At 46.9% G+C, this 25,212-nt stretch overlaps 2 protein-coding genes across 5 annotated transcripts; one reads left to right on the top strand and one right to left on the bottom strand.

The window, feature by feature from the left end:
* Nucleotides 1–838: 838 nt before the first annotated feature.
* On the bottom strand, nucleotides 839–15,747 carry LOC310849714 (F-box only protein 44-like). Of its 2 annotated transcripts, XM_083750329.1 has the most exons (7): nucleotides 15,634–15,747; nucleotides 11,470–11,736; nucleotides 9,306–9,483; nucleotides 8,974–9,069; nucleotides 6,431–6,551; nucleotides 4,238–4,449; nucleotides 839–1,559 (listed from the first exon to the last, which is right to left on the bottom strand). In XM_083750329.1, coding segments are annotated over exons 2-7 (849 nt in total). In that variant the 5' UTR covers nucleotides 11,711–11,736; nucleotides 15,634–15,747; the 3' UTR covers nucleotides 839–1,558. The 2 variants fall into 2 exon arrangements, with proteins under 2 accessions (XP_083606455.1, XP_083606454.1); XM_083750328.1 differs by lacking the exon at nucleotides 839–1,559 and having other exon boundaries at nucleotides 3,846–4,449.
* Nucleotides 15,748–16,294: 547 nt separating this feature from the next.
* On the top strand, nucleotides 16,295–23,792 carry LOC310849725 (F-box only protein 44-like). 3 transcript variants are annotated; one of them, XM_083750360.1, is made up of 6 exons: nucleotides 16,295–16,408; nucleotides 19,187–19,566; nucleotides 20,101–20,218; nucleotides 21,263–21,358; nucleotides 22,320–22,455; nucleotides 23,444–23,792. In XM_083750360.1, the coding sequence occupies exons 2-6, from the start codon at nucleotides 19,305–19,307 to the stop codon at nucleotides 23,567–23,569; spliced, it is 738 nt and encodes a 245-aa protein (XP_083606486.1). In that variant the 5' UTR covers nucleotides 16,295–16,408; nucleotides 19,187–19,304; the 3' UTR covers nucleotides 23,570–23,792. The 3 variants fall into 3 exon arrangements, with proteins under 3 accessions (XP_083606486.1, XP_083606487.1, XP_083606488.1); XM_083750361.1 differs by having other exon boundaries at nucleotides 16,296–16,408; nucleotides 19,288–19,566; XM_083750362.1 differs by having other exon boundaries at nucleotides 16,370–16,426; nucleotides 19,288–19,566.
* The last annotated feature ends 1,420 nt before the right edge of the window (nucleotides 23,793–25,212 follow it).

Here is a 25,212-nt window from a genome sequence, read left to right on the forward strand (position 1 = left end):
AGAAAGCTTGTTGTTTTGGTAGGACCCAAACCAGTGGATTCAAGTTACAAGACAGGGGATTCAGGCTAAATATCAAGAACTACTTTCTGACCTTAAGAGATGTTCAACAGCGGAATGGACTCTTCTTCAGTGGAGGTCTTTAAGCAGAGGGTGGATGGACATCTGTCATGTATGATCTAGAGGAGATTCCTGCATTGCAGAGGGTTGGGCCAGATGACTCTTTGGGCCCATTCCAACTCAACCATTCTGTGTATTTGGAGGTAGATTAGATAGATAGATAGATAGATAGATAGATAGATAGATAGATAGATAGATAGATATGTAAAGGACCCTGGACGGTTAAGTCCAGGCAAAGGTGACTATGGGGTGAAGTGCTCATCTCGCTTTCAGGCCGAGGGAGTTGGCGTTTGTCTACATCTGGGTCGTGTGGCCAGCAGGAGTAAACCGCTTCTGGCACAACAGAACACCATGACGGAAACCAGATCGCACGGAAATGCCATTTACCTTTCCACTGCAGTGGTATCTATTTATCTACTTGCACTGGTGTGCTTTCAAACTGCTAGGTTGTCAGGAGCTGGGACAGAGCAACGGGAGCTCACCCTGTCGTGCGGCTTTGAACTGCAAGCTCAAGATGCTTCGTGGTTTAGACCACAGTGCCACACGCATCCCAGATATAAATCTGCTTCTAGCAGCTGAAATATGCATGGCAGCACATTGGAAGTGGAAAAAACGATTGCCACTTTGATCTTGGAATGTTACAGGAGGGATGGAGAATGTAGCATTTTCCTCTATGCTGATGTCTTTAAAAAGTGATTAATGTAAAGAACAGACAAACACATTTGTTGAAAGATGGACTTTATTTGCCAGGTTTTGTCACAGTAAATGTCAGGGTGGTGCTCAACCAAATTTCTTTTTTTCTCTCTTATCGTAAGTTTGGATTTGAGGCTTTAACTCTTTTCATGTAAGACAGTTCTTTATTCCCTCTCTCTTTTCATAAGTTCAATGTCCACTATCACAGTTTACTCTTCAAAGAGTATTGTTGGCAGTGCTATATAGCCATGGCAGAAAAACGAATTCATCTGGCAAAGGATTTGGGAGGGGTCTCGGAGTTCTATGCATTTGTTTACGAGAAGGAAATCAACACCTAGATGTCTGCAGTGGGGATTGCATTGGGAAATGCAGCAATCAGGGCTTCGATTTAGGGGAAAGGCAGGGGTCCTCATTCCCTCCAGGACAACTTTCCAGGGGCCACAAACCAGCAGTAGGTGTGGCTTGAGGCAAAACACGGGTGGAGCAACAGAACGCTTCATCCAAACCATGCACAATCCAGAGGTTCGTATACGCAGGTTTCTCCATCCAGGCAAGCTAAAGGCTTTATGTGTCCCTTTACTCAGGGACACATTCTGCTAGGCAAAGGCACTCAAGGAAGCAAGCAGAGCAGGGCCAGTGAGAGGAGAACCCCGAGGGCCGGATGGGAGGGCCACATCTGGTCCCAGGGCTACAGTTCATCACCTCACAGTTAGGGACTAGAAGCTTGAATGGTGTGCCGGAGTGCTCATCTGCAGAGGAGGACAGAGATATGGATTTAGCACGGGGGCAGGGAACCCTTGGCTTGTCTCAGAACTACAACTCCCATCAACCCTAGCAAGCATGGCATGCCCAATAGCAAGGAATGACAGGAGTTGTAGCAGGCCCAAAGTTCCCCATACCTGACTTAGTGTAAACCACGGTAATCCTCATAGCTTGCTTTGCTGTGCTGAGATTCCTTTTATAGTAAATAAGCCCTCACAGTCAGTTACATAGAAATATGTCTCTGAAGAGCAGAGAGAAGGAAGGGAGCATCCTACCCCCTCAAAAAAAGAAAATAAAAAAGTGAACCCAGAAAAAGACAATGTTTGGTATCCAGTTACTATGCCAAACACAAATTAGGCCGCATGCCTAACCCCACTTACTTGAAAATAAACCGCACTGAATTCAATAGGGCTTACTTTTGAGTAGACACAGTTAGGATTGCAGTGTCTATTCCTATTTTATTAATTCAGGATGAGAGAAAAACCCAGCTCATGAAGAGATATTTGATTTACATGTCGCTGTAGAGAAAGACAGAGGACTCTTTGCTACCCAATATTATCTTCCTTCAAAAGTCAGCTTCTATCGTTCTCTCTAACTGGCCAAACTACAAAGATCGGAAGCCCTGATGTGTCTTTTTTATTATTTAAAAAAAGTTTTTATTTATGCTTTTCAAGTTTATACATTTCATTAGTTTTACAATCAATTTAACATTTCAAAGTTTGACTTCCTTCCCCCTCTTTCTGCGGTTCCTTAAATTTATTTTTCAATATCTTCTGCATATCCAAATTCATTTAATTATCTACTTTAAATATATACTTTTATGAAACTGCAGGTTGAGACTTCTGGTTGGCCGCGCGATTAATGGCGAATGAGAGCTCTTTTGGAAGAAGGAGCCCTTGTGCTTTGAAGACTGGGGTGACAGCAAGAGCGTCACAGAACTCCGAAAAAACCTCAGATTGAGCGTTCTGAGGACCTGGTGTTCCAGTGGGTACCCCTTGCGACTCCCCTGCTCCCTGCTAAGCTCTAATAAGCAGGGTTGGAGATGCGGATACTGTGGAATCTACTCGCTTTCTTCATCGCACGAAGCTCCGAAGTCCGGCAATCATGAGCGACCAATTTCTCCGACCAAATTTTAAAAGATTGGACAATCGTGAGTAAAAAAGGTTTTAAATTCGGACTGTCAATTGGATTGGAAGGGATTTAAATTACAGAGGTTGATCCCTTTCCGCTGAAGTAGAAGTGAAAGAAGTTACCGCTGACCGAAGCCGTAACTTTAAAAGACTTGTCAAAACTTCCAAGGAAACATTCTAAACCCCTCTTTCTGCAGGGGGAAGGGGGGAAAATCTGACTAAATTGAGAGACCCTGCAAGAGATAGATTTGAAAGGGGAATAGACTCTTTCTGGAAGCAGACCTCCCGGTGGGAGAAAGCTATACTCCATTATTGTGTCACAAAGGGAGAGGAAACATTCAACTTTCATTTTCTTCTTTGGGGACTACAAAGTAACTGCTGCCGTGTGAGCTTGTTAAAATAGTATACAGTATTTCTTTTACCCTCCTTGAATTGAGACCCTACCTGCCCGTGGACTGTCTCACCAGAGTGGTGCATGCTCTAGTTATCTCCCGCTTGGACTACTGCAATGTGCTCTACATGGGGCTACCTTTGAAGGTGACCCGGAAACTACAACTAATCCAGAATGCAGCAGCTAGACTGGTGACTGGGAGCGGCTGCCGAGACCACATAACACCAGTCTTGAAAGACCTATGTTGGCTCCCACTACGTTTCCAAGCACAATTCAAAGTGTTGGTGTTGACCTTGAAAGCCCTAAATGGCCTCGGTCCAGTATACCTGAAGGAGCGTCTCCACCCCCATCATTCTGCCCGGACGCTGAGGTCCAGCGCCGAGGGCCTTCTGGCGGTTCCCTCATTGTGAGAAGCAAAGCTACAGGGAACCAGGCAAAGGGCCTTCTCGGTAGTGGTGCCCGCCCTGTGGAACGCCCTCCCGTCAGATGTCAAAGAGATAAACAACTACCTGACATTCAGAAGACATCTTAAGGCAGCGCTGTTTAGGGAAGTTTTTAATGTGTGACATCTTAGTTTATTTTTGGTCTTTGTGGAAGCTGCCCAGAGTGGCTGGGGAAACCCAGCCAGATGGGCAGGGTACAAATAATGAATTATTATTATTATTATTATTATTATTATTATTATTATTGGGTATAATTGTGTAAATGGATTTTGGATGGTTTTTGAAAAGAATAAGAAGAGTAAAGAAAGCGGGGAGCTGCTGAGCTGTCTGCTGCCGCCTGTGCACTAAAAATCTTGTTGACTGTGACTGGGTGAGTTGACCTTGATACTATGGAATAGTGTAGATGTAATGGTGCAGATAAGTCTGAGAAAAGTAAAATGAAAGACAGAACACCAAATTTTGAAGAGGCGGTGATGCAAATGTTGTCGGACATAAGAACAGATGTCATAGGAAGACAGCAGAGTGTACAGGAAAGAATTAAGAGTCAGTGGGGGCTGGCAGTGCCCATTGGCACTGGTAGGGCAGTAGGTAGGGAGCCCACCTCTAGGTGGCGCCATGGCCAAAGACAGATAGAGGGAGAGCCAATCACAGGCAGAGCCTCCACTTGATTGGTAGCAAGAAGACAGGGGGAGGGTCCTCACCAGTTGCATCCGCTGCCACTAGCGCCGTCTTCGTCATCTGAGTTGGGAAAGTGCTCTATGAAGTCTTCGTCCCAATTAAACGGCCCAAGAGTGACGCTGCTCCTGGTGACTCTTACGCTGTTCTCGGGCGGCTGGCCGCTGCCATTTACAGCCAGGTGTTCAAAGAGGATGTAGCGGAGTCCAGCCTGGCATTCAATAATCCCTTGCGAAATCTGAAGACAGGAGAGAAAGTGGGAGATGCTGAATACGGAGCAAGGCTGCCAAGGTAGGAGGAAAACTACCCCTCTCAAAGGTAGGGGTCTTTGGCCTAAATGTGGCCCCCAAGCCTGGCCCCTGGATCTCCCCTCTGGACACTCCACTGCTTTGCAAGTATTTTTAGGGGGCTGGGAGATCTCCTTGACCCCCCCCCCCCACTCAACCAATATGTCCTGCCAGCTTACAAGGAATGCACAAATGTTCACTGTGCACTTGGATTCCTTCTTTTAGCATGGCAGCACCGATGTTTTGGAACTCCTGCCCATGATGTTTGTCAGGTGACTTTGCTGTCCTTCTTTCAGTGCCCAGCTAACCCCGTTTTTCTTTTAGGCACACCTACACACACATCAAGGGACGCAGGTGGTGCTGTGGGTTAAACCACAGAGCCTAGGGCTTGCCGATCAAAAGGTCGGCGGTTCGAATCCCCGCGACGGGGTGAGCTCCCATTGTTCGGTCCTTGCTCCTGCCAACCTAGCAGTTCGAAAGCACATCAAAGTGCAAGTAGATAAATAGGTACTGCTCCGGCAGGAAGGTAAACAGTGTTTCCATGCACTGCTCTGGTTCTCCAGAAGCGGCTTAGTCATGCTGGCCACATGACCTGGAAGCTGTACGCTGCAACCCCAGAGTCGGTCATGACTTGACCTAATGGTCAGGGGTCCCTTTACTTTTACCTTTTACACAGACATCCAAAGACATGTATATATTAACGTGCAACTCTGTTTTATAACATGCATGTAATCTGTGTCATACAATTCGGTTTTTTCATCTTATTTCTCAGTCGTTAGAGCACGTGGCTCTTAATCCCGGGTTTGTGGGTTCAAGCCACAAAATATGGGCAAAATATTCTTACATTGCAGGGGGGTTGGACTAGATAATGCCCGTGGTCCCTTGTAACTATGATTCTCTGAACTTGCTTTATTGATAATTTTGTGTATATCACATACAGGTTTTTAAATTTTGTTGTTGTTTAGTCGTTTAGTCGTGTCCGACTCTTCGTGACCCCCTGGACCAGAGCACGCCAGGCACTCCTGTCTTCCACTGCCTCCCGCAGTTTGGTCAGACTCATGCTGGTAGCTTCGAGAACACTGTCCAACCATCTCATCCTCTGTCGTCCCCTTCTCCTTGTGCCCTCCATCTTTCCCAACATCAGGGTCTTTTCCAGGGAGTCTTCTCTTCTCATGAGGTGGCCAAAATATTGGAGCCTCTGCCTCAGGATCTGTCCTTCCAGTGGGCTGATTTCCTTCAGAATGGATAGGTTTGATCTTCTTGCAGTCCATGGGACTCTCAAGAGTCTCCTCCAGCACCAGAATTCAAAAGCATCAATTCTTCAGTGATCAGCCTTCTTTATGGTCCAGCTCTCACTTCCATACATCACTACTGGGAAAACCATAGCTTTAACTATACGGGCCTTTGTTGGCAAGGTGATGTCTCTGCTTTTTAAGATGCTGTCTAGGTTTGTCATTGCTTTTCTCCCAAGAAGCAGGCGTCTTAATTTTGTGACTGCTGTCACCACCTGCAGTGATCATGGAGCCCAAGTATTCATTTCTTACTTTTATAGACCATGTTTTCTCCAAGGAGCTCAAGATGCCCTATATAACTCTCGCCTCCTCATTTTATCCCCAGGGAGGTAGGTTAGGCTTAGAGAAGACATTGAATGGGCTCAAGCTTCATGGCCAAGTTGGGATTCGAACCCTAGTCTCCCAGGTCATAGTCTTGACACTCTAACTAAAACACCACACTGGCTCCCTCCTTTTGTGATGACCACAAACTCCTTTAGATAAAAATAAATGAATAAGCACCCGCTTGCCCACTTCAACCTCTGCTTCTGCCCATCACTGGAATGTGGCCCCTAGAAGCCTGCATACAAGGGAATGCTGGCCCTCAGATTGATAAATCCTTGCTTCTGCTTCCCACCCCAAGCATTACAGGCTTACAGACCCGACGCCAGCGTGGAGCTTCTGAACCGCGCCCTTCCGTATGGAGGATGTGGAGGAGCTGAAAGTCTGCGTCCAACAGCTTCACGCTAAGTTGATAGCGGCTGCCAGGGGGACAATAATAGCTGTTTTTTTGGGGGGGGGGAAGAGAAAACATCAGTTTGGGCAGAAACCAAACTAGGCATGATTTGAACACTCAACACCAAACCAAGAGTATATATTTCGTGACCGATAACCTCCAGATAAAAGAATCAAGGCAGCCTAGACCTTTTGATACAAATCTATTCCCATGTACTTGAATGTACAACTTTAAAACAGTTACTACTAATAAATAATAATTAGTAGTAATATAGCCAATAATGGCGAATGGCTGTATGCTTATATACATCAATCAGTTTCATGCATGAATACGGCTTTCAATGACCATTATTATTATTATTATTATTATTATTATTATTATTATTACAGTCATACCTCGGGATAAATGTGCTTCAAGTTAAATATTTTTGGGTTGCGCTCCGCAGCGACGCAGAAGTAACGGAGCGTGTTACTTCTGGGTTTCGCTGCACGCACATGTACAGATAGTCAAAATGACATCATGCGTATGCGCGGAAGCGGTGAAATGCGGCCCGTGCACAAGCAGACACGGGTTGCGTTCACTTCAGGATGCGAACAGGGCACCGGAACGGATCCCGTTCCCATCCCTAGGCAGCACTGTATTCTATTTCTATAATGCCCTATACCTGCAGGTCTCAGGGCGGTTACAACATAAAATCGCAATATAAAACCACAAAACACATAATCAAAATATAAACAAAAACAACCCAATACATTTTAAAAGGACATCGGGTTTCAGTCAGCCAAAGGCCTGGTTTAAAAAGAACATTTTTGCCTGACACCAAAAGCTGTATAATGAAGGAGCCAGGCAAACCTCCCTGGGGAGAACATTCCACAGATGGGGAGCCACTGCAGAGAAGGCCCCTTTCTCGTGTTGCCACCCTCCAGGCCTTTCGAGGAGGAGGCACACAATGGAGGCCCTTGGAACATGATCTCAGGGTCTGGCTAGGTTCATATGGAGAGAGGTGGTTCTTGAAGCTACCAGCCATGGTATCTGTGTTCTCCCTCCACTGTCAAGAGGTGGGACACATTTGAATACCAGTTGCACAAGAACAGGAGGCTGGACTAGACGGGTCGTTGGCCTGATCTAGGAGGGCTCTTCTTACATTTGTATGTAGATATATTATTTGGTGTGTCTACAAAACATAAGAAGAGCTTGCTAGATCAAGCCAATGGACCATTGAGTCCAGCATCCTGTTCTCACAGTGGCCAACCAGATGCCCATTCTGGGAAACCCACAAGCAGGACCCGAGTACAAGAACCTTCTCCCTTCCTGTCTTTCCAGCAGTTGTTACTCAGACACATTGCTATCTCTGGCTGTGCCATTCATGTCTGCCTGCTGGCCGTTTAAGGAGCATCTTATCTCAGTGAGGCACAGCTTGCTCAGGAAATTCAAGGCCTGCAAAGGTGCAAAAAGGCTCAGAGTGCTAACAAAACAAGTTTATTTATGTATGCTACTACTGCAGCCCATATTTTGTTGGCCCCAAAATGGAAAATGAGCAAGGTCCCAACTAAAGAAGAGTAGCAACTTAAAACTAATGGAATATGCGCAGCTTGCGGACTTAACATATAGAATAAGAGAACATTCGTTTAAAGAAGATTGGAAAACGTTTGTTGAATATATGGGGGGGGGACTGAGTACACTCGAAAACATTGGCAGCATTAAGGTAAATTCAACAGTGCAAATAAGTTTGGATGAATGCAATAAGGGAAAACTGAGTGGTTCAGTTTATATAAAATATGCAGGGATTTATGTTATGCAAAATGAACAATGGAAAGAGAAGAAGGGAAGTCATTGATATTTTAAGGTTGTTTAAATGAATATTATAAAATGTAAAACAGAAAAATTATTGGGGGGGGGGGAGCTAAGAGCAGATGAGCAGTGTTCTATAACCTTTTGTGGTTGGACTACAAGTCCCATCAACCCCAGCACACCAATGGTGAGGGATGATGGCAGTTGTATGAGACCCAAGGTTGAAGGGCGTTGGGTTGGACCACATTGCCAGCTTTGGAGCTGTCTGGAATCCTACCAGATCCTGGTTTTCAGATTTCACTAATTTTACGATCATTTTAACATTTCGAAACTTGATTTCCTTCCCCCTCTTCCTGCGGTTCCTTAAATTCATTTTCAATAGCTTCTGCATATCTAAATTAACTTAATTTGCTCATCTATTTCAAATATATATATTTAAAACATGAATAAATGAGCAAATTGTATGTAATTGCAGGTTATTTACAACAATCCTGCCAATGTTCTGTTTACAATTTATCTGTAAATATTAAATAACCATTTCCATTCTTTTGTTGTCTTGATCTCTTAGTCTTCCATTAAGTTTTGCCATGTCTGCATCTTCCATACGTTTTTGTTCTGTCCTTTGGACCACGCAGCACCCCCCCCCCCATAACCAAGACTGGATGCTCTGAACCTACCATTCATTCACGGTGATGTTAGGTCTGGCTTCATCTAACAGCTCGTCCCAGTACCCAACATCCTTCAGAATAATGAGCTGAGCCTTGCTGCAGAGCCTGAAGCACAAAGGAACATCTTGTGTGAATGTCTGAAGGCATTTGGAGGATGGATGGCGGTTGATGGATGGCTTGAGGTTGAATCCCGACAAGAGAGAAGTACTGTTTCTGGGGAACAGGGGGTGGACACATGTGTGGGGGGTTCCATGGTCCTGAATGGGGTAACTGTGTCCCCAAGGGACCAGATTTGCAGCCAGGGAGTCATTTTGGACTCACAGCTGTCCACGGACACTCACCCGTCACACGCAGCAAAGCATCTGTTGACCCACTGTGGGGAGGAGTCTTTCTTTTTTGCGTAGGAATTCCTCTGGAGGAAACTTTCCACAGGGAGGGCTGCCAAATCCTCCTCGGACAGCTCCTCGGTTTTCCAGTGGCCCTCGGAAGGGACCCTCATCGCCCAGGAGTCCAGGCCCTCTGCGGAAACAAAATCAAAATGACGGACATTGAAGGAAGAGGCTTTTGAGTCAGTGGAAGCAACAGAGGAGTCAGCAGCCAGACAAAAGAGAGCGTATGGATCCTGGAGGGACACACAGACCAGCGAGGGCAACAGGGGGGACATGATGTACTGACATCGCACGCAGAAGAAGAAGATGATGATGAAGAAGAAGAAGAGGAAGAGGAGGAGTGGGGCTGAGAGACTTCAGAGAAGTGTGACCAGCCCAAGGTCACCCAGCAGCTGCATGTGGAGGAGCGGAGATGCGAACCCGGTTCCCCAGATTACGAGTCTACCACTCTTAACCACTACACCACGCTGGCTCTCAAGCATCTCACCTCCTTCCCTAAGTCAGGCAGAAGCTTCCTGGGCTTTGGAAAGGTGGTGCCAGGATTTAATATGGTACTTTAATACTCAGATATACCAGGAACATTTAGAGGAACAGCCTAGTACCTCTAGTCCGCTGACTAACTGCCACTGAACCCTTCCCCATTAGGCCTGGGCAATGTATTGATATATCGCCCAGGACCATTATGTGGGGGCAGACCGCGATGACAGCTTCACTCAGCGGTATATCGCTGGTGGAACGTTCACCACTCTCCAGTCCCTCTGCCTCCAGCTCCCAGAGGAAGAAGCAAACTAGCTGGGAGCTGGAGACAGATATACGGCTGGTGAAACCGCCATTGTAGTCTGTCTCAGCAGAGGGAGAATCAAGCTGAACTGGCGAGGTACCAATACGGCATAATCCTTCCTCTGTTTCTTTAAACTGCTTGGCTGAGGAGTGAGCTGCTGCCCTTGCCTGAGCCAAGCTGTTTTACAGAGCTCTCGACCCACCAGCGGCTCACACGAGCCAGCGGCAAGATGGGGGCTCTGTCAAAGTGCAGCCCCTCCCCAGCTGAGAGAGACCAGACCCCGCCTGGCTACCTTCCTCCAGGAGGGGGTGCCATGCCTTTCCTCCCAGGAAGATGGAGCCCCCCCCCTCGTGGTGGAAGGTTTGGGGGCTCTTTGATGCTGCTGGAGGCCCAGCACTCGCCAGCAGCCCCTATACACAAGGTGAAGATACCCCATGCCTTGCGCCGGGGTGGGCGGGCTATGTCATTCCTTCTGGGGTGAACGACACCCCCACCGGAAGAAAGAAGCAGCGCACCCGCATAGGTTCCATGTGCTTGGCTATTGCCGCTAGGTTGGTCTTCGGGAGTGGGGGGTGAGCGGGCAAGATAGCTTGCCTGCCCCCAATGCCATCAAAGGCAGAAGCAGCTTGGATCCTTGCTGCTCCAGCACGAGTGGCAGGGACGTCGGGGCTGGCTGCGCTGGGGGCAGTTGTTTTCCAGCCCCCAGCAGAGCCAGGCCCAAGGGCCTCAGAGCTGGCTCCGCTGGTGCTGGACTGAAAATGCCCCAGCTCCCACAATGAGATCTGTGGTGTTTTCACCCAGCACCTCGCCGGCTGGGGCCGATGCAGCTTTTTTCAAAATTGTGGTATATCGTCAAACCCCAATGTTTGGCTGGCAATGAACCGCGATGTTGAAAACCCAGCATTGCCCTGCCCTGTTCCCCATCATTTGCAGCAAAGTGCCTTCACACAAATCATTTGTCGGACTGTGACCATTTCCCTTTCCTTATTTATTAAAATTGTATACTGTAGTACCTCGGGTTAAGAATTCGTTCTGGAGGTCTGTTCTTAACCTGAGGTACTACTTTAGCTAATGGGGTCTCCCACTGCAGCAGTGTCGCCAGAGCACGATTTCTGTTCTCATCCTGAAGCAAAGTTCTTAACCCGAGGTGCTATTTCTGGGTTAGTGGAGTCTGTAACCTGAAGCGTATGTAACCCGAGGTACCACTGTACTGCCCTTCATCTGTAGATCTTAGGGATGTAAAAATGCAAGGTAACGAACACAAAACACATAATAAAAACAAAGAACAGAAACCAAGCAATAACCCCCTCCTCCCCCAGCTGAACAGGGATGCACCTTTGCCGCAAGGATTCTTGATTAAGTTCTTCTCACTGTGGGAGTAAATGAAGAAGGCCTTCGACTCTTGGGTCTCAGGTCCGCTCTTTCGCTGGAACTTAATCTTCCACAGCTCGGGGTCGTCCACCAGGCGTCGCCACTGGGAGCAAACCAGCCGGCAGTTGCAAAGCAGGTTCCTCGCTGGTACCCGGACCAGCACCTCCAGCAGGACACGTTCAGGCAAGTCTCCGATAGTCAGCATCTTTCTTCAGAGTGGTCTTTTGGACGCTTCCAGGGAAGAACCACAACGAGAGAGAGAGAAATCCCACAAGAAGAACAGCAGTGGGAAATAGTTGTAAAGAGGAACCCTGCAACAAAATGTTGTAGCCACGTGCTTCATTCCTGTCCTGATTCTTCCCCCTGGTTTCTTTCTCTGCCCTAAGAGCCAGTTAAACATTCTGTGCTCTATCCACATCCATCTGCTGCCCCCTTTCATTCTTAGCTCTCCTCCTGCATTTTGTACTAGCCATCAGGCAATGGCTTTTTCTACCTGCCCTGGCCCACCCTCCAGACCTAGGAGGAGCCTTTCCCAGACCATGCAGAAGCAGCTGGGAAGAGAGGAGTTTATTTTTTATAAATTGTGTGTCTTTGCTTCTCAATTTGTATCGTGTTATTTTATGCACTGTTATTTTTATTGCTTATAGTTTAGAAACTTTATTGTAATTAAGGGTGAATTTGGGCTTAATTCTTATTTGCTGATATTTAATTTCATTGTGCACTACTATATCCCAATGGCTTATCAAAGAATGCTTTATTGGATATAAGTTGTTCATTTTAAAGTTATGTTTTTATTATGACATAACTTTTGTATGTCATAATATTGGATTGGATCAGATTGTTATAAGGTGCACAATCTTTTGTAATTTTTCAGCTTATAAACCACCCTGTGTATAGTGCTATGGAAAGGTAGGATACAAATTAAAAGTGAACTGAAATTCAATGAAGTGAAATGAAATCCAAAAATCCAAAATTAGCATACTACATTTAGAAACCATTTAAATCAGCTCCACTCCCCAAATAAAACAGTACCCACCCAAGTTAAAACCCCACCGCCCATTAAAATGTTAATTTAACCAGGGTTATTATCGGGTTGTATCCAACATCAGTTGCCTTCAGAGATGACCCATTAAAATGAGCGAAACTGGCTAACGTAGGCCCATTCATTTCAATGGGCCTATTCTGAGTAGTCTGAGTAGAAATTGACCAATTCTATGAAGACTTACAAGACCTTATAGAAGTGACACCAAATAAGGATGTTCTTCTCATTATAGGGGATTGGAATGCTAAAGTAGGGAGTCAAGAGATAAAAGGAACAACTGGCAAGTTTGGCCTTGGAGATCAAAACGAAGCAGGGCAAAGGCTAATAGAGTTCTGTCAAGAGAACAAGCTGGTCATCACAAACACGCTTTTCCAGCAACACAAGAGACGACTCTACACATGGACATCACCAGATGGGCAGCATCGAAATCAGATTGATTATATTCTCTGCAGCCAAAGATGGAGAAGCTCTATACAGTCAGCAAAAACAAGACCTGGAGCTGACTGTGGCTCAGATCATCAGCTTCTTATAGCAAAATTCAAGCTTAAACTGAAGAAAGTAGGAAAAACCACTGGGCCGGTAAGATACAATCTAAGTCAAATCCCTTATGAATACACAGTGGAAGTGAGGAACAGGTTTAAGGATTTAGATTTGGTGGACAGAATGCCTGAAGAACTATGGATGGAGGCTCGTAACATTATACAGGAGGCAGCAACGAAAACCATCCCAATGAAAAGGAAATGCAAGAAAGCAAAGTGGCTGTCCAATGAGGCCTTACAAATAGCGGGGGAGAGAAGGCAAGCAAAATGCGAGGGAGATGGTGAAAGATACAGGAAATTGAATGCAGATTTCCAAAGAATAGCAAGGAGAGACAAGAAGACCTTCTTAAACGAGCAATGCAAAGAAATAGAGGAAAGCAATAGAATGGGAAGAACCAGAGATCTGTTCAAGAAAATTGGAGATATGAAAGGAACATTTCGTACAAAGATTTCCACAATAAAGGACAAAAGTGGAAAGGACCTAACAGAAGCAGAAGACATCAAGAAGAGGTGGCAAGAATACACAGGGGAATTATACCAGAAAGAAATGGATGTCTCGTATACCCCAGGTAGTGTGGTTGCTGACCTTGAGCCAGACATCCTGGAAAGTGAAGTCAAATGGGCCTTAGAAAGCACTGCAAATAACAAGGCCAGTGGAAGTGATGGCATTCCAGCTGAACTATTTAAAATTTTAAAAGATGATGCTGTTAAGGTGCTACACTCAATATGCCAGCAAGTTTGGAAAACTCAGCAGTGGCCAGAGGATTGGAGAAGATCAGTCTACATCCCAATCCCAAAGAAGGGCAGTGCCAAAGAATGCTCCAACTACCGCACAATTGCACTCATTTCACATGCTAGCAAGGTTATGCTTAAAATTCTACAAGGAAGGCTCAAGCAGTATGTGGACCGAGAACTCCCAGAAGTGCAAGCTGGATTTAGAAGAGGCAGAGGAACCAGAGACCAAATTGCAAACATGCGCTGGATTATGGAGAAAGCTAGAGAGTTCCAGAAAGACATCTACTTCTGCTTCATTGACTATGCAAAAGCTTTTGACTGTGTCGACCACGGCAAACTATGGCAAGTTCTTAAAGAAATGGGAGTGCCAGATCACCTCATCTGTCTCCTGAGAAATCTCTATGTGGGACAAGAAGCTACAGTTAGAACTGGATATGGAACAACTGATTGGTTCAAAATTGGGAAAGGAGTACGACAAGGCTGTATTTTGTCTCCCTGCTTATTTAACTTATATGCAGAATTCATCATGCGAAAGGCTGGGCTGGATGAATCCCTAGCCGGAATTAAGATTGCCGGAAGAAATATCAACAACCTCAGATATGCAGATGACACAACCTTGATGGCAGAAAGTGAGGAGGAATTAAAGAACCTTTTAATGAGGGTGAAAGAGGAGAGCGCAAAATATGGCCTGAAGCTCAACATCAAAAAAACGAAGATCATGGCCACTGGTCCCATCACCTCCTGGCAAATAGAAGGGGAAGAAATGGAGGTAGTGAGAGATTTTACTTTCTTGGGCTCAATGATCACTGCAGATGGTGACAGCAGCCACGAAATTAAAAGACGCCTGCTTCTTGGGAGAAGGGCAATGACAGGCCTAGACAGCATCTTGAGAAGTAGAGACATCACCTTGCCAACAAAGGTTCGTATAGTTAAAGCTATGGTTTTCCCAGTAGTGATGTATGGAAGTGAGAGCTGGACCATAAAGAAGGCTGATCGCCGAAGAATTGATGCTTTTGAATTATGGTGCTGGAGGAGACTCTTGAGAGTCCCATGGACTGCAAGAAGATCAAACCTCTCCATACTGAAGGAAATCAACCCTGAGTGCTCACTGGAAGGACAGATTGTGAAGCTGAGGCTCCAGTACTTTGGCCACCTCATGAGAAGAGAAGACTCCCTGGAGAAGACCCTGATGTTGGGAAAGATGGAGGGCACAAGGAGAAGGGGACGGCAGAGGACGAGATGGTTGGATAGTGTTTTCGAGGTTACCAGCATGAGTTTGAGCAAACTGCGGGAGGCAGTGGAGGACAGAGGTGCCTGGCGTTCTCTGGTACATGGGGTCACGAAGAGTCGGACACGACTAAACGACTAAACAACAACAACAACAAATTCTGAGTAGCCCATTACTAACTACACAGTATTGCATTTCACTGTTCTGTACTGACATGCAGAACCCATTGGCTGTGGGTCTAACAGGGATCCTCTGGATAGGCCAATAAATTTAATTCTGAGCATCCCCACGGACCCCAAAACGTAATTACTCCATGCACGTGGCAACACTTCATAGCGAGGGGAGGGACTCCCATCACAAGTTCACACGTATCTGAAACCCTGGGAAAAACCACACGAACTTATACTTAGAGGGAAGAAAAGAAGGAGGGGTCGCTCTGCACATGCTCAGAGGCCATGCCATCACTTCTCCTACCGCAAACAGGTCCGGAGGGCAGGAGAGGGCGGACCCCCCCCAATAGAAACTGAACCTCGCAGGCTCCACAACGTCCCCTCCCTCGCAAGCAAACAAACAAACAGGCTTACCGGGGCTGGAAAATGCGCAGCCGACACGCGGGACCCCATGACACTCAACAGCCTTGCAGGAAAAAGAAACCGAATGTGAACAAGGGCGAGGGGGCAGGAAACTCTCGGGGAGCACCACCCTTGTAGGCAGGGCGAGCAGGGGATTCCCAGCCGGGGTGCCTTTGCGCACGATGATGCGCCTCTCGGATTGAGCGCGCCCCGGTCGAGGGCACAGACTCTTCTCCAAAGAGCAACTGCAGTTCCCAAATCCACTTTTTCCTGAGTTTCCCGGGAAGGAAGTCTATCTGCCTCAGCTCAAGGCACGGTTCCAAAGCACGGTTGCAGAAGGACCCTATAAAGCCTTCGCTGCCAGGATGGAGAGCCCTGGCTTAAAAAAAAAAGGGCTATTGTTATAAATACTGTAGCTTCCAAAAAATCCATGCACACCTCCAAGGCTTATTTGCATAATATGAGGAGCCTCTCCTGTCGCCCCGCCCCGGATTAAATGAAGCCCTGGTGGCCAGAATAAGCTCGGAACCGAAGCGTTGCGCGCGCCTCTGACCTTTGCATCTGGAGGCGCCTTAAGCTATTAAACGATTAAAGCGGGAGGGGAGGGACGGGGTTCCTTTGGAAGAAGCCAGCTGACGTCGAAGGGGTGTCATCGTATGCAAATGAGCCAGGATTCCCCTCCTCGAGGCGGAGATTGGGTGGTGTTAATCTGATATCAGAGCAGTTTCACTTCCTCCTTGCATTCTGGGCACAGAACCGGGCAGAGACGACTCTTTTAACCCCGGAGGTGAGGTGGGGCTTCCAGGTGTCATGAGCTGGAGTGCGGGGGCGGGGGTGTTAGGGTAAATCCGTGGGAGGGTTTAATTAAAACTTTTTTTAAAAAAATAAGGAAGGGGCAAAATTTATAATTTCTCTTAAAAACCATTGTAAACAGTTAAAATCGTTAGTTGGATTGGAATAACACTTGTAGCTTAATGGTGAATTTTGGATATAATGGAGATGTAAAAGATCTGGATTATTATAATTAAAGAACAGGGGTCAGCAAACTTTTTCAGCAGGGGCCGGTCCACTGTCCCTCAGACCTTGTGGGGGGCCGGATTATATATTTTTCTGGGGGGGAATGAAATAATTCCTATGCCCCACAAATAACCCAGGGATGCATTTTAAATAAAAGGACACATTCTAAAAACACGCTGATTCCCGGACCGTCCGCAGGCCAGATTTAGAAGGTGATTGGGCCGGATCCGGCCCCTGGGCCTCAGTTTGCCTATGCATGTAAAAGATGCAGGAGGAAATGACTAAAGATGGAACCCACAAAGGGGAAGGGAGAAGTCCAGGAGATTCCTTGGAATCTTGTCTTTATGATGTATGTTGGATTGTTGTTGTTTAGTCGTTTAGTCGTGTCCGACTCTTTGTGACCCCCTGGACCAGAGAACGCCAGGCACCGAGTGTAAAATGTTAATTCGAAAAACCAAATAAATAAATTTGCAAAAATAATAATAAAGCACTTTTGGAGGGGGGAACCAACAAAAACGTTATTCTCATCATCTAAGTAAGCAAGCTTGCATTTCCGAGGGCAAGCTGTAAATAAGTATTTAGTATAAGTCAGTACGGTAAAAACGCCCACATCAGAAACAGTCTCCAAGAGCACAAGTAGCCACAGTTCCTCTGAGCAGGGAAAGAAGGAACTTCCCCCATGATCAGAAAATAAGAAGCAGTGATGGCCACCAACAGTGGAAGGCTGTGGACTCTCCTTCCTTGGAGGTTTTTAAGCAGAGCTTGGATGGCCATGGATGCTTTCACTGGGATTCATTCCTGCCTTGCAGGGGGTTGAACTAGAGGACCTTCGGGGTCCCTTCCAGCTCTAGGTAAAGGTAAAGGGACCCCTGACCATTAGGTCCAGTCATGGCTGACTCTGGGGTTGCGGCCCTCATCTCGCTTTCTTGGCCAAGGGGGCTGGCGTACAGCTTCCGGGTCATGTGGCCTGCATGACTAAGCCACTTTTGGCGAACCAGAGCAGTGCACGGAAACGCCGTTTACCTTCCCACCAGAGTGGTACCTATTTATCTACTTGCAATTTGACATGCTTTTGAACTGCTAGGTTGGCAGGAGCTGGGACCGAGCAACGGGAGCTCACCCCGTCACGGGGATTCAAACTGCCGACCTTCGGATCAGCAAGTCCTAGGCTCTGTGGTTTAACCCTCAGCGCCAATCGCGCCCCCAGCATCTTCCGGCTCTACGATTCCATAATAACTTGGATGGCTTTAAAAGAGGATTGGGGAAACTCATGGAAGAAGATGAGGAGATCCGTGGCTTGCTAGCCAGGATGGCTGTGCTTTGCCTTCACAGGTGAAGGCAGCAATGCTTTTGAATGTCAGTTGCTGGATGTGCTGGGCCCGGGGGTAACCCGAGAACCGCGGTCTAGGTCTGGTCCAGAATCTGTAGGTTCCTCTAGGAGTCAGTCCAACAGGGTCAAGGCAGGACACGAGACAGGAACCCAGGCAAGGTCAGGCACAGGGTCTCAGGCAGGGTCTGGCATACAGCAATGTTGCTCCCACAACCTGGGGCAGGGCCTTCTATCTATGTCAGGGTACCGGCCAGTCCTGATCCCCTGGTGTCTCACCTCCCTCTTTTGCCCAAAGGTGAGCACTCCTCCTGCGAGAAGATCTCTCCTTCTCCCAGACCTTAGTCTCTGCAGCTTGGGAGACGTCGGTGGGTTACTAGAGCCAGGGGCCACCTCAGCCTCTCCTGACCCAACTGGTAGTGGAGCAGCTGTAAGTGATGGCCCAGCTGATGGCAACGAGGTAATCCCCGCATCTGGAGCCAGGGCAGGCTCAAGCCCCTGACTCGGCCCAGCTGGTGTTTGTTGCAGGGGAACCTGTGCAGACTGGGACCCTTCAGGATCAGGCCCCAGACTTGTTTCAGATGATGCCTGAGGCAAAGGACTGAGACTCCTCTGGTTCCGAGTCCGAGCCCGAGTCCCAGGCCATCACACTGGAAACCACAGATGGTTCTCTGGCTTGTGGGCTTCCCTTGGAAGCATCTGTGAGAACAGGATTCTGGGCTAGATGGACCATTGGCGTGATCCAGCAGGCTCTTTACATGTCTCCATGATCTTGTCTAATCCTTATTTATTTATATTTAAATTTATTTATTTGGTTTTTCAAATTAAAAATTTACAGTCACATATCCAACATACAACATAAAAACAACATTCCAATGCATCTCTTGGACTTCCCTCCTCCCCTTTGTGGGTCCTATTGTTAACCATTTCCTCCAGCATCTCTTAGGATAATCCAAGATCTTTTTTACCTCTCCATTGTGTCCAAAATTCACCATTAAACTACAAGTGATATCCCAATGCTACTTATGACTTTAACTGTTTACAATGGTTTTTAAGATCAGTTATAAATTTCCCCCATTCCCTATAAAAATTTTGGTCTTCCTGATTTCTGACTCTTCCGGTCCTTTTGGCCATTTCGGCATAGTCCATCAACTGGCTCTGCCATTCTTCTCTCGCGGGGACTTTATCTTCTTTCCATCTCTGTCTAATCCTCTTTTAAAGCCATCCGAATCTGCGGTCGTTGCTGCTTCTTGTGGGAGCGAATCCCAGAGTTTGAGATGCTTTCTCTTCCATTTCTTCCCCCGCCTCGTGGCCGCCCTCAGACCTTTCCCGAAGGAAGATGGTGAATATTGAGGACCTTCCCAAGGAGATGCTGCTGGAGATCTTCCTTCAGCTCCCTTCCTGGTTCCTCCTTCGCAGTTGCCGTCTGGTTTGCTCCGGGTGGCGAGACATGGTGGACAATCTGAACACGGGATGGAAAGAGAAGTGTGAGCAGGCCGGCTACCCACTTGGGGTGTTGACCGGTGCTCTCCCTGACTGGAAGACTCTCTACTTTCTTTGCAGAATGAAGAAGAACCTCATTAGGAATCCCTGCGGCGAAGGTGGGGAGCAAGAACTTCTTCCAGACTTCTCCCGCACCATAAATCTTAATGATATAATAATATTTTTTATTTATACCCTGCCCTTCCCAGTTCAAAAACCGGGCTCAGGGCGGCTAACAACAAATTTAAAACACTTAATTATAAAATCAGCATAAAATACAGTATAAAATCATGAATAACAATAAAATTCAAAATTCAAAAAATAAGCATTAGATAGGGATGCGGGTGGTGCTGTGGGTTAAACCACAGAGCCTAGGACTTGCTGATCAGAAGGTCGGCAGTTCGAATCCCCGGGACGGGGTGAGCTCCTGTTGCTTGGTCCCTGCTCCTGGCAACCTAGCAGTTTGAAAGCACATCAAAGTGCAAGTAGATAAATAGGTACCACTCTGGCGGGAAGGAAATAGTTTTGGTTGCCTCGGGTGATTACCTTTATCTGGAGACAGTGTTCGTGTGTAGGGAGTGCAGAAATCCCAGGTTCAATATCTGTATGTATCCTTTCCTTTCACTGTCCTTTTCTTTCTGGATTCGCCACAGAGGGCCTGAACTCGTGGCAAATTGGGCCAGATCAAGAAGAGGCCTGGGATGTAGGGAGGCTATCAAGGGATGACTCTCCCTTTGAGGATGGAACATGGTGCTTTGGTGCATTTAGCGGGTAAGGAGCACATTCCCAATCAAATGAATTTGGGGCGGTGGTGGTATGTGTTTAATAATAATAATAATAATAATATTTTTTATATATATATCCCGCCCTCCCCAGCCGAAGCCAGGCTCAAGGCAGCTAACAACAATAAAATAATACAACATTCTAAAATCATTTCATTATAAAATTAATTCAAATCAAATTAATGGCAACCATTGGGCTAGAGTTCTGTGAAGATCGCCAAAGAAGGGAGTCAGGCTGTGCCCTGGCCAAAGGCCTGGTGGAACAGCTCTGTCCAGCAGGCCCTGCGGAAAGATGTCAAGTCCCGCAGGGCCCTAGTCTCTTGTGACAGAGCGTTCCACCAGATTGGAGCCACAGCCAAAAAAGCCCTGGCTTTGGTTGAGGCCAGCCTAACCTCTCTGTGGCCTGGGACCTCCAAGATGTTTTTGTTTGAAGACCATAAGTTCCTCTATGGGACGTACCAGGAGCGGTGGTTGCGTAGGTATGAGGGTCCTAGGCCGTCTAGGGCTTTAAAGGTTAAAACCAGCACCTTAAACCTGATCCTGTACTCCACCGGGAGCCAGTGCAGCTGGTATAGCACCGGGTGAATGTGATCCCGCAGCGAGGACCCCGTAAGGAGTCTCGCTGCGGCATTCTGCACCCGCTGGAGTTTCTGGGTCAGTCTCAAGGGCAGCCCCACGTAGAGCGAGTTAAAATAATCCAGTCTGGAGGTGACCGTTGCGTGGATCACGTGGCTAGGTCAGGGCGAGAGAGGTAAGGAGCTTAGCAGTTACTTATTTGCCCAGTGGGAGTTTGCTATGGGGAGTTGAAACTTTGCATGCTTTCGCGGAGGGTAAAAGCTTCTGAGTTGGGTTGTTGAGTTTGTCAAAGTCAGTAGGGCATGGGGTCGGGAAGGGGTTGCAGCCTGGGCCAGACAGAGAGGTTTGGAGGGCTGCAGTAGGTGCTGGGGCCTGAGATTTCCCACCAGTGCTCTCCAACCCAATATCAATGGGTCCACGTAGGTGATGGTGATAATGGCTTTGATCTCTTTTTCAGGCCCTCACCCAAAAGCCAGGTCATCGTCTTAAAGGATCATGGCTACTGGGATGAGCTGATGGATGAAGTCAAGCCTGATATTGTTGTGAAAGACTGGTGAGTGCTGGAGCTGGCGATACCAGGGGTTGCAGGCTGGGTAGCCCTTCTTGATAGCAGAAGCAAAACGAACCCCTACGGTTGGGGTTGCTCATCTGCCATGATTTCTGGGCAAAGCGAGGAATGCAATAGATAGCAGAACTCAGTTTAATTTGGAAGCAACAAGTTCCTGGTGGTTTCAAAGATCTCAGGGCTTCACCTCCTTCTCCTGAATTGTGCCAGCTGGTCCCTATAAGTACAACTGTTTAGAAACTGGTGCCCACATTTTGATTTTCCTCTTCCTTCCTTGTCCCTTTTCTCTCTTGTGTGCTGCAGATTGCAAGCCTGTGAGAAGGGGTGGTCTAGTTTTCAGTTTCAGTTCTGTGTAAGCTGATCTGGGGGCTTTTTTGGCTGAAAAGCAGGGCACAGATACCCTTTGTTGTTGTTTAGTCGTTTAGTCGTGTCTGACTCTTCGTGACCCCATGGATCAGAACATGCCAGGCACTCCTGTCTTTCACTGCCTTCCGCAGTTTGGTCAAACTCATGTTGGTAGCTTCGAGAACACTCTCCAGCCATCTTGGCCTCTGTCGTCCCCTTCTCCTTGTGCCCTCCATCTTTTCCAATATCAGGGTCTTTTCCAGGGAGTCTTCTCTTCTCATGAGGTGGCCAAAGTATTGGAGCCTCAGCTTCACGATCTGTCCTTCCAGTGAGCACTCAGGGCTGACTTCCTTCAGAATGGAGAGGTTTGATCTTCTTGCAGTCCATGGGACTCTCAAGAGTCTCCTCCAGCACCAGAATTCAAAAGCATCCATTCTTCGGCGATCAGCCTTCTTTATGGTCCAGCTCTCACTTCCATTCAGATTCTCTAAATAAATGCATAATAAGCAGGCAGCTGCAAATTCTCCAAATGCGATCAGCTCTTTTTTGTGGGACCGGTTCCTTCTCAGAAATCGCTCATGTGTCATTTTGTGATCCAAAATAGGTGCGATGTCCTTGACGAGGACCCCTACAACTACACTCTGCACGTGAAACTGTTGTCTGCTGAATCTGAAGTCCTCTGTGAATGTCGCGCTGAAGAGTTGGTCTTAAGTGAGCCCGGAGAGACAGAATGGAGAGAGGTTAGCGGGAAAAAGAGTTTGGGTGTAATCTTCGATACCTCCCTCTCTATGGAGGCGCAGATTACAGCTATAACAAAGGCGGCATTTTTTCATCTCCACCAAGCTAAGCAGTTGGCTCCTTATCTCTCTCGCCCTAACCTAGCCACTGTGATCCACATGACGGTCACCTCCAGACTGGATTATTGTAACTCGCTCTACGTGGGGCTGCCGTTGAGACTGACCCAGAAACTCCAGCGGGTGCAGAATGCCGCGGCGAGACTCCTTATGGGGTGTTCGCTGCGAGATCATATTCATCCGGTACTATACCAGCTGCACTGGCTCCCGGTGGAGTACAGGATCAGGTTTAAGGTGCTGGTTTTAACCTTTAAAGCCCTATACGGCCTAGGACCCTCGTACCTACGGGACTGCCTCTCCTGGTATGCCCCACAGAGAAATTTACAGTCTGCAAATAAAAACATCCTAAAGATCCCAGGCCACAGAGAAGTTAGGCTCTCCTCAACTAGAGCCAGGGCTTTCTCGGCCGCGGCTCCAATCTGGTGGAATGCTCTGTCACAAGAGACTAGGGCCCTGCGGGACCTGACATCTTTCCGCAGGGCCTGCAAGACAGAGCTGTTCCACCAGGCCTTAGGTCAGGGCGCAGCCTGCCCCCCTCCTCTGGCAATCTGCACAGAATTTTGCTTGATGGTTGCCATTAATTTGATCTTAATTTGATTTTAATTAATTTTATAATGAATGTTTTTAGAATGTTGGACTATTTTGATTGTTGTTAGCCACCCTGAGCCCAGCTTCGGCTGGGGAGGGCGGAATATAAATAAAATTAATTATTATTATTATTATTATTATTATTATTATTATTATTATTATTATCAAATTGGCTCTGGGATATTAATGTGGGCCTTGAGTAAACTGTTCGTGAAAACGTCTGATCCTTCCTCTTTCTTTTGTTTGAACTGACTCCTAACCATTCCTTCTCCTCTTTCCTCTCTAGGGCTCGTATACATTCCATAACTACCCTGCCGGAGTCCGTTGCATCTATTTTGAACACGGAGTGACCGGTGTGGACTCTGGGGGCCTAACTAACAGCAGCATCACTGTGGGACCCAGATTTCCCTAGAAAGAGGAACCACCAGAAGGGGAAGATGGTTCCACTCATCTGCTTGAGCAACAGGGCGGGGAGACACACAAGGGCTCATTCTGTTGTGTCATTCCACACGCGCGCACACACACACACACACACACACACACGCTTTCCAACTAAATGGGTTGCAATCCTGGGTCCTACATCTGTTTCCCCGAAGTTGTGTTTTTGTGTAGTTTTCGGATGATCAGCATTTTTTTTTTAAAAAAACAAATGCGTGTGGATGTTATTTTGTAAGAGAAGGTGGGGGGACCCTGCAAACAATATTATACTGCAAAAAAGAAAATGCAACCAGCCCACGGTATTGCAGTTGCGTTGAGCAAATACATAACGTGGGACTCATCTACACAGCTTCAAATGAAACGTTTTAAATGTGTTGTAAAGTATACAAATGTGACACTAGATGGTGACAGTGAGCTATGCAAAATTCAATGTGTTTTTAAAAACATGTTTGTTTGTTTGTTTTTAAAAAGCATTTTCCCATCGTGGGTTTTGTTTGTGTGTGTAGATCCCACCGTGGTTAAGATAAAAGAAAGTCCTTCTTTACACAGCTCACAGTTAAGCTATGGATCTCTCTTCAGTAGAAGACAGCAATGGATACCAATTTGGATGGCTTTAAATATGAGATCCAGTGCCGAGGACCTTCTGGCTGTTCCCTCGCTGTGAGAAGCCAAGTTACAGGGAACCAGGCAGAGGGCCTTCTCGGTGGTGGCACCCGACCTGTGGAACGCCCTCCTACCAGATGTCAAAGAGGAAAACAACTACCAGACTTTGAGAAGACGTCTGAAGACGACACTGATTACAATAATCTATTAAACATTAAAAGATTCCCTATTTTAATATTCTGTTGGAAGCCACCCAGAGTGGCTGGGGAAACCCAGCCAGATGGGCGGGGTAATAATAATAATAATAATATTAATAATAATAATACGAGCCATGATGGCTCTCTTCTGGCTCTGCAGTTGGAGGCAGCAATGCTTCTGAAGACCAGGTGCTGGAGACAACAGCAGGAACATGTTTTTTTTGTGCTTGAACCCTCTTTATGGGTTTCCCATTGAGGCATGTGTTAGGCCACTGTGAGAACAGGATGCTGATGCCAGCAGGCTCTTTTTACATTCTTATACGTACCTGGGAGTGATACTAAAGGCAGACGATATACGGTATATACCCCCCACCTGCCCCCGGTCAATTCAGCTGTGTCAAAATAATGAACTGAAGTCAATGAATCTCTCCAGGAAAAAAAGTGATACAATTGTGGTGTAAGCCAGTGTGGTATAACGGATACAGTGGTGGACTCGGAGCTGGGTTCAAATCCTCCGCTTGGATATGAAGCTGGGGCCGCTCGCTTTCTCCCAGCCTAAGCTGCCCTCGCAGGGCTGTTGGGATAAAATGAGGAGAACTCTGTATGCCACCTTGATGAAAAGCTTGGATGAAAAGGTGGATTCATAGAATTGTAGCGTTGGAAGGGACCCTGTTTAGGGAAGTTTTTAATGTTTAATGTTTTATCGTGTTTTTAATATTCTGTTGAGAGCTGCCCAGAGTGGCTGGGGAAATGGAGCCAGATGGGTGGGGCATAAATAATAAATTATTAATTAATTCCCCTATGGATCATCTTGTCC

The sequence above is a fragment of the Podarcis gaigeae genome, assembly GCF_964106915.1.
Source record: "Podarcis gaigeae genome assembly, chromosome: 8".
In the NCBI taxonomy this organism is placed as follows: Eukaryota; Metazoa; Chordata; class Lepidosauria; order Squamata; family Lacertidae; genus Podarcis; species Podarcis gaigeae.